The 9488-nt window shown below is 38.5% G+C and overlaps 1 protein-coding gene across 1 annotated transcript in view; it reads left to right on the plus strand.

The window, feature by feature from the left end:
- Nucleotides 1-9488, plus strand: part of LOC128612768 (neurexin-3a-beta-like) — a 117109-nt gene that overhangs the window by 95398 nt on the left and 12223 nt on the right. The window contains 1 exon segment of the mRNA XM_053633161.1: nucleotides 5861-5948. Within this exon segment, the coding sequence (XP_053489136.1) occupies nucleotides 5861-5948 (88 nt within the window).

Consider the following 9488-nt stretch of genomic DNA (forward strand, 5'->3'; position numbering starts at 1 on the left):
TTTTTTTTTTTCCCCTCCCCCCTCACCGTATCCACAGGCTATTTGAACTAATTCTGCCTACTGAAAGAGAAGCGTTTGTGTGGAGGAAACGTCAGCGTTCCCCCGAGCGAGCCGTCATCACATTTCAGCGTGTGTGCAGTTCACGACGAGAGGCCGGTGATCCCATCACTGAAACTCAGTCCTCGTCAGGGCACATTTATTCTCGTACTCGAGCCCTGATTTAGTAAGCGTTCGTCTGCGTGGTGGTGTTGGGGGGGGGGGGGGTTTAAAGGAGGAGAACACGGCGTTTAAATCAGGTTCTTCAGTGTGATGATCGTTCTGGGGGAGCCATGTAGAGTTTGGATACTGTCAGAATGCAAAATAAGAGCGTAGGCATGACGGGTGTGTTTTGTTAACGAGATAAATGTGAATAAAAATCGTTTTTTAAATGCTCTAGCGGATCTGAACGTCTGAGGAAAAACAAGCTAATGCATTAATGGGGAATTTGGAATTTGCAGTGGGGGGGGGAGAGAAAAAAGATTGTTTTGCCTTCCTTAGTTCCTTAATAGAGTAAGAATTATATCGCAAACCCCCTCAGATCATGGCGCTATTACCCGTGCTCTTACAGTGACTTTTATTTTCACTTCCTGGTCATGTCTCCGCCCCTTTTTGTGTTGTAGTCATGTGTACTCATTGCAGTTGTTTCCACCTGTTTCATGTTTAGCTCAATTAATTCCTTTGTATAATAATAATAATAATAATAATAATAATAATAGTAAAATGTGTAAAGCAGATGACAATCTCAAAATCTTAATCTTAAATCTTAAAAATGTCTTCTTGTATTAAAAAAAAAAAAAATCCAACATAATATAAAACATTACTTATGTGATAGAAAATAATATTTAAAATATATATATATATATTTTGCTCTTTATAAAGTGACATTTAGGTTATAAATCATAATGTCGGCGCTAAGTAAATCTACTTGCCCTGACTCCGCCCTGGATTTTATTAGAAACAAACAAATTGCTATAATTTTGCTATATCACCCATTCGCGAAATGCGAACATCTGTAAACTAAACATCTGTTACCAAATTAGCTAAATCTGGCCAAATTAAGTATTTAAAAAAAATGTTTATACTTTTTTTTTTTTTTTTTCCCCAACGGTGACATTTTTTAAATATATAAATGAATGTCAAGCTTCACTGCATCTTTTTTAAAAAAAAAAAATTATTGATTACTTTTTTTTTTTTTTTTTTTTTTTTTTTTTTTTTTTAAATGCTGTATTTCTCAGGTCTGCAGATTTCTCTCTAGTCAGTCATGAGCTCAGCGCTGAAAGCTGTAAGAGACTAACTTCAGACTGTATTGATTCTCTATATTTGAACTCAAGGTCCTAACCATTTACATAGAACTAAAAGACACCGCGCGTCACAGCACGGCCTGTCCCGTCCTTATCGGGAGATACCGAGAGGAATCAATAAACACTTGGAATCTTGATTTCGACCTGAAAATCATTTGTCCTTTTAAATAATGAATCATTTCTCCGACGCTCAGAATAAATGGAATGGATTTAGGTGGATTTGCTTATCTCTCGGACGCAATAAAGCATTACACTCCGACGGCTTTGGAACGCGTTTGGAGGGTGGGGTGGGGTGAGTGTGTGTGGGGGGGGGGGGGGTGGGCGGGAGCTCTAATCTCCAGGGAATTTGATATAAACTTCCTGTCACTGTCAGACCGGTTTAAGAAACGGGACGTGATTAAGCCTCGGTGCAGAGATGAACATTGAATACCCATGCGGTGATACTCAAAAACATTTTCCCATTGTTTCTGTAGGGATAAGTCCTTCTTCTGCCTGCCAGGAGAAACAAAACGCTATAAATAAATGATTATAATCTGCAGAAACTCGCCTGCGATGAATATACATCATGAAAATATATATATATATATATATATATATATATATATATATATATATATATATATATATATATATATATATATATATACACACGGGATATTTTCTCTAAGTTGCTGGATTTTTCTTCCAGCGGTATTTGAGAACACTTTCACTCAAGTTCGCATCGCACTTAGAACCTGCGTAATCCCTTCGTTACGCCGGTCATAAACGTCATTAAATTGTCATCAAACATGATAAGCAGTCCTAAGAAACTTTGAGAGAAACTACATAACTCTGTTGTTACGATCTAATGACTGTCAGGGTCAGACCTTCTGTACGTAACAGTGTTATAAAGCGTTATTATTATTATCACCTTATCATCACCAAAAGTCATGTTCATGTTACGCTGCACAGAATCTTCTTTTCTTTCATTCATTTTCCGCGTTCCGTTCATTTGCGCGATCCTGACATAGCAGACGCGCACAAAGCTACGACGTCAGTGGTCATACGAGTGTTATAACGCAGCTTATAGCAGTAAGAATCTTTCACTTGATATGTCAGCTTGACATCAAAAATGATGGCATTTATTCCAGCTGATACTGGAATATATGTCTTTCTGAATATATGTGTAGATGTACAGTATGGTGTGTGGTATGTTGTTATAAGGGTCATATGTAGCCCTATGAACATTAAACGGAATAATGCATTCGCTTTAATGTTTTAGGTGTTGTGAAAACATTGATTTGGCTTTGGATACCTTTTGAAATGTGGTCGGTGGATGGATAGATGGATGGATAGATGGATGGATAGATAAGTAGATGGATGGTTGGATAGATAGCTGGATATATGGATAGATGGATGGATAGATAGATAGGTAGATGGATGGCTGGATAGATAGCTGGATAGATGGATAGATGGATGGATAGATAGATAGGTAGATGGATGGCTGGATAGATAGCTGGATAGATGGATGGATAGATAGATAGATAGATAGGTAGGTAGATGGATGGCTGGATAGATAGATGGATGGCTGGATCGATAGATGGATAGATAGATGGATAGATATATGGATAGATGGATGGATAGGTAGATGGATGGCTGGATAGATAGCTGGATAACTGGATAGATAGCTGGATAGATGGATAGATAGATAGATGGATAGATGGATGGACAGATAGATAGGTAGATGGATGGCTGGATGGATAGCTGGATGGATGGCTGGATAGATGGATAGATATAGATATATGGATAGATAGATGGCTGGATAGATAGATAGGTAGATGCACGGCTGGATAGATAGCTGGATAGATTGATAGATGGATGGCTGGATAGATAGATGGATCGATAGATGGATGGATAGATAGATAGGTAGATGCATGGCTGGATAGATAGATAGATAGATAGATAGATAGATGGATGGCTGGATAGATGGATAGATAGATAGATATATGATTAGATAGATGGATGGATGGATAGATAGATAGGTAGATGCATGGCTGGATAGATAGATAGATAGATAGATAGATGGATGGATGGCTGGATAGATGGATGGATGGATAGATAGGTAGATGCATGGCTGGATAGATAGATAGATAGATAGATAGATGGATGGCTGGATAGATGGATAGATAGATGGATGGATAGATAGGTAGATGCATGGCTGGATAGATAGATAGATAGATAGATGGATGGATGGCTGGATAGATAGATGGATGAATAGATAGATAGATGCATGGCTGGAGAGATAGATGGATGGATTGATAGGTAGATGCATGGCTGGATAGATAGATGGATGGATTGATAGGTAGATGCATGGCTGGATAGATAGATGGATGGCTGGATAGATAGCTGGATAGATGGATAGATAGATAGATAGATGGATGGATAGATAGGTAGATGCATGGCTGGATAGATAGATAGATAGATGGATGGATTGATAGGTAGATGCATGGCTGGATAGATAGATAGATAGATGGATGGCTGGATAGATAGCTGGATAGATGGATAGATAGATAGATAGATGGATGGATAGATAGGTAGATGCATGGCTGGATAGATAGATAGATAGATGGATGGCTGGATAGATGGATAGATAGATAGATATATGGATAGATAGATGGATGGATAGATAGGTAGATGCATGGCTGGAGAGATAGATAGATAGATGGATGGCTGGATAGATAGATAGATGGATAGATATTTATATTTGTTTATTTTAAAACTGTAATATTTATTTCTAGAGCATATTTTCTTGTAAGTGTCTCATAAGTGCTTTTCTTGCATTCGCAGCGTTTAACACTGACTAACGGGCGTGGGTCAGGGTTCGTAAGCCGTTTATGATATTTAGCGTCCGTCTCTCATTCCGAGCGGGAAAACTGGAGATCGTTTCAAATTTTCTCTGGAATCAGTCAATTACCTTTCTCATCACCTCCTGCATCTGCGATCTCTCCCTGTCTTTCAGCCGCAAGATGAGTCATTTGCCACACTAAATATAAATTCAATGAATAATTTTATATTAACTCCGAGTGATATTCCACAGCTCTCCGGCATGCAGAGCCACCCTGTCTGCCATCTCGCCGCCTCTCTGATGCGCATTCAAATGCATTTTATCGCATAACTTGACCAAAGTGGGGGGTAAAAAAAAAAATCTCTTCTTCAGTCATCCAAAGCCATCAACAATGTAGAGGGGAAGTGGAAGGGTAATGGCATGGGCTGAGGTTAGGGTGAAGGAGGGAGGGGGGGCACTTATTTATTAGCCAGTCAAAGCCAATCGTATTTATGATTGTGCGCTTTCACAGATGAGAGTACTCTCCATTACGTCTTCTGTTATTTATAATTTCATAAACCCGCTCTATGACAGTGCTTATTTTATCCCGCATTCGAATCTGCACCTAATAAAGACATGCCAAGCTGTGTGTGTGTGTGTGTGTGTGTGTGTGTGTGTGTGTGTGTGTATGAAAAACGAGCTCTCGGTGTCGGTTGGTGTGAGCCACTGAAGGTTTTGAAGAGGGGGTAAATCAGAAGCGGAGACCATGCGGGCCAGGCGCACAGATAATCTCCAGCTCCAGCACTGGATCCAGATCTCTGCTCTCGTCTCGAATGCAGTGACGAACTGTAATGAAAATCCAAGCAAACTATTAAAACACCAAATGGAGGTGGCGGCCAGAAATGATGGGAGGCAGCGATCCTTCAGACCGAGTTTGAAATAAACCCAGAGATGAACTATAGTGCTTTGAAATGGAAGTGTGGGTTTTGGGGGGTATTATTAAAAAAAAAAAAAAAGTCAAGCAGGTACTCGGGTCAGGTGCTGAAACTCGGTGTTTCTGCAAATCAGTCTTTTCATCGTGGTTTTCCATCCATCCATCCATCTTCTACCGCTTTATCCTTTTAAGGGTCACGGGGGAACCTGAGGCTATCCCAGGGAGCATGGGGGACAAGGCGGGGTACACCCTGGACGGGGAGCCAATCCATCGCAGGGCACAATCACACACCCGTTCATACACTACGGACACTTTAGACACGCCGATCAGCCTACCGTGCATGTCTTTGGACTGGGGGAGGAAACCGGAGTACCCGGAGGAAACCCCCGCAGCACGGGGAGAACACGCAAACTCCGCACACACACACAGGGCCACGGTGGGAATCGAACCCCCGACCCTGGAGGCGTGAGGCGAACGTGCTAACCGCTAATCAGTACGAATCGGCATCGTCAAAAGTTTTCGCTTTTGTCTGGCCGCAAAACTTTACAAAAGATTTCGCCAGTGAAGGCACTGCTTTGCTCTTAAACGAGTGACTGTGTTGATTTTTAGCATAGGGTTTACAAATCCACCGAATGAAGATTTCTTTCAAAATTCCGTGCGCTTGTATGTTGTTAATGCTGAAAAATCGCATTAATGGGATCTCAATCACCTTTGTCTATCTCTCCGCCTTTTTTTTTTTTTTTATTATTTTTTATTTTGTTTTCATTTATTTATTTTCCTTAGAGCACAGACGACATCGTCACGTCAGCCGAGTGCTCCAACGACGACGAGGACCTGGAGGAGTGCAACTTCGAGCACGCAGGTGGGCTAGGTCAGTTTAATTCTGCTTGCTCCTATGTGGTGGTCTTTCATTTTGCAACGGAGGATCAGATCCTCAAAGCATCGCCGCCCCCCCATGGATTAATAAAGTGTAACTTCCTGTCTAGCTAAGCAAAGCCAACTTCCTGTCTAGCAAAGTCGACCCAAGCAAGTCATTCATTCAGGCACGAGCTACTCTCTAAATTCCACTCAGTAAGTCTTAAGAGATCCCCCTTGAAATAAATCGACACCTGTTTACGAGCTACACTTGGCCATGGGGTTTTCCGAAGTGGTTAACATGCTCACATTTCCTGCTAATTTTGTCTTCCCCATCTCTCATGAGGATGTACGAGCAAAATTAGTACCGAGACGTGACATGTTCTCTGCATTGATGCTTCAAAATGTATCATTACCGGAGGTTTTTCTGTCATGTGACACTGGATTGCATTTTTCCATGATACATTTTGAGATGTCTCAATTTTTATTTCATTTTTTTCTTTCACGCCAAGTTATAGTGTGATATGTAGAAGAGTAATTGTGATGGAAGTAGTGTTTCTGATTTATTTTGGTTCCCTCATTGTTTTCAGGCTTAAGTTAAGCATTTTAATAGAGAACAGATATCATCGAATTTCTGTGTACAAATGGTTTTTTTTTTTGGTTTTTTTTTTCATTTTCATTTTGTTTTGTTTTTTTTTTATGTATTTTTTGAACAAGTTATTCTGCTGAGAATTTTTTCCCCTCAATCCAAATAAGACATTAATATTAAAAAAATATATATAAATATAAATCAGATTTAAATTCAAAATGATTTTGAAAGAAGTTGGGTTTTGGCCTTTTTTTTTTTTTTTTGTAGTTATTAAAAAAAAAAAATCGACGTTTCGTCTGTCTTCTCACTGTAAAACTCTCAAAGGTAAAAACCACCACTTGATTTTTTATTTATTTTTTTTTTAATCAAAAAGTCAAATATCACATAGTTAATTATAATTAATCATTTAAAAAAAATTCTCCTTGTAAAAATTCTCGAATATATTTATTCATTTATTTAAATAAGTTACTATATCAAGTTCTATATAGTAATTTTGTCTTTTCACGGGTTTAAAAAAAATAAAATAAAAAGTGCCAAAATGGCAACAAAAAACTCACAGCTTTAACTTTAAATAAAATTTTTTTTAAATAAAGAAATGCACATTTGTACAATCTTTTTTTTTTTTATTCAAAGCCATAGATGGCATAGGTGTAAAAAATGTTATAATAAAAAAAGTGATGTAATTTTTTAATATACTTTTTATTATTATTATTTATTATCTTTTCACTGTTGAAAACCTAATATACAGTAATATCAAAGATCACATAACTTTCTTTAATTATTAGGAAAGAAAAGTCCTGTACAAAAACCACGTTGTTATTCAAAGTGAAAGATCGCATCAGGGTGTTTTTTTTTTTCTTTTTTATTTATTAAAAATTTGATTTTGTATCTACGTTTGATCTGTCTCCTCACTGTATAAATAGATAAATAAATCTTTTTTTTTTTTTTTTAAATAAAATAAATAAATAAAATTTCCTTTGTCATTTTATATCAAAGTGAAAGCATTGGCTTTTTTATTATTAAAAATACAAAAACAGTATCAATATAATTCGGTACCAATCTATACTTTTCTCCAAAAATGTATAGCTTGAGCTTTTTCAATGATGATAAAATATATATTTTTTTAAACCAGTAATTTGGTATCAATCAATCTACATTTTTCCAATATAAATAATGTTCCTTTTTCATTTTATATCAGAGTCAGCGCTCACATCGTTCCACTTTAACCAAAGTGCTCTTCATATAAAATTAATATTAACACGTCGGACGTTATTGCAATAGGGGGAGAAGAAAAACAAAACGATCTTGTATTAAGCAGTTGGACGGTAATGTAAAGCTGTACAGCGTGCCGTGCCCTGGAGTTCATCGCTCTCTAAAACACTCATCAATTATGGCTGCATAAAGAAGGTTCGAGGGCTTTTAGCGAGCGCGTATCCCACACAGATGGCTTTCTGTCCTCTATAAATTAGACCCGATGAACGTTTTACGCGGACGAGACAGACGAGGCAGAACGTCGGTTCACTTCGAGCTTCACTCCTGACTGTCAATCCCAATTTCTGTCAAATTTTTGTATTTTTTCAGCTGAGATAGTTGGAGAAAGTGGGAGCACTTCTTGATCTGTATCTGTATCATGAAGAAAAATCGCTAGGGCCCCAATCATCCAGTCACGTTTACACAGAAATTCATGCCATCATTTCTAACCCCATCAGTTGATGTTGGACAGCTGCATGAGACGCTGGTGTTCTGGGGTCGTTGTCTTTTTGTTTTATGTTGCTGTTGTTTTCGTTTTGTTTAGCATGTTGGGCTGTTTGGGTTTTTGTTTTGTTTTGTTTTCCTCCTCGAGGACCGTCGTTCTGTTTTTAAACCCGTTTCCACTGGGTTTCTCATCTGTTCCACGGCTACGACGTTCCTGTTGTCTCGCCTCATCTTGTGCCGCATGATTTGTTGGTGTTGGTTGAAATTTTCTTTCTCTTTTTTTTTTTTTTTTTTTTTTTTTACATTTTTTTTTTTTTTTTTTTTTTTTTTTTTTGGGCTTCAAATTTGACATTCCCATTTCTGATTTAAAAAAAAAAAAAAAAAACTGGCAACAAAATCTTTTCTTGCCATCAAAAACGAACACGTAATATTAAGAAAGTTGTGTAAAAGAATGGTAAATGTTATTCCCCCTTTTTTTTTTTTTTTCTTACGCCCCTTCCCCCGCCGTTCTGCATAAGTTCATATTTAAATGCAGATGGCATAAAAAGAATTTTATTGCCACAAAAAAAAAAAAAAAAAAACAAACCCATCTCTCAGTCAGTCATTCGTGGCATGTTAGAGTGTATGGTAGCTTCTCGGCTAGAAGCGTCCTCTGGAGAACGTTCCGTCGTCATGGTTTACTGCATGGCTCTGTATCGTGTGCTCCACACACCATCCACACTAACTCCACTGGCTTAATGTTTATGACTCCATTTTGTTTTTAGTTTCATCCTCATTTTTATTTAAGGATCGCGGTTGCAAAGATCGCTGCCGCATCATCATCATCTCCGTGTGTAGACTTCCTGTCCGTCCACATGTCCGCGTCTGAAAGTGTTTCTGTCACGTGATTCTGTTCTCTGTTTGTAAAACTGTTGGATTTTTTTCCCCCCTTCTCCCCCCCCCCCCAGTTCCTCCTTCAGGAATTCCATAAGAGGACCGTTAGTTTTCCGTTCCGTAATCTCAATGCGTTCACGAATAACTTGCAGCACGGCTTCATCCAGAGACAATGCTAACGTCAGGTAAACATGCTAGCAGGTCTGAGGTTTCGTTTTCCCCGCTTCTGTATCGGATTATTTGCGATTCTTTTGGAAGCAAACACGGCAGCGGCGTCAGAAAGGTACGCCGGACGGTGTGAAGGAATGACTGTCGTGTCAGGTGATTATACAGAGAGACACGCCCCTTTGATTTGAGAAGTTTGGGTGTTTTTCAGACACATCTGTAACACATCAGCAG

Source organism: Ictalurus furcatus, chromosome 9 (assembly GCF_023375685.1).
Source record: "Ictalurus furcatus strain D&B chromosome 9, Billie_1.0, whole genome shotgun sequence".
Taxonomy (NCBI): domain Eukaryota; kingdom Metazoa; phylum Chordata; class Actinopteri; order Siluriformes; family Ictaluridae; genus Ictalurus; species Ictalurus furcatus.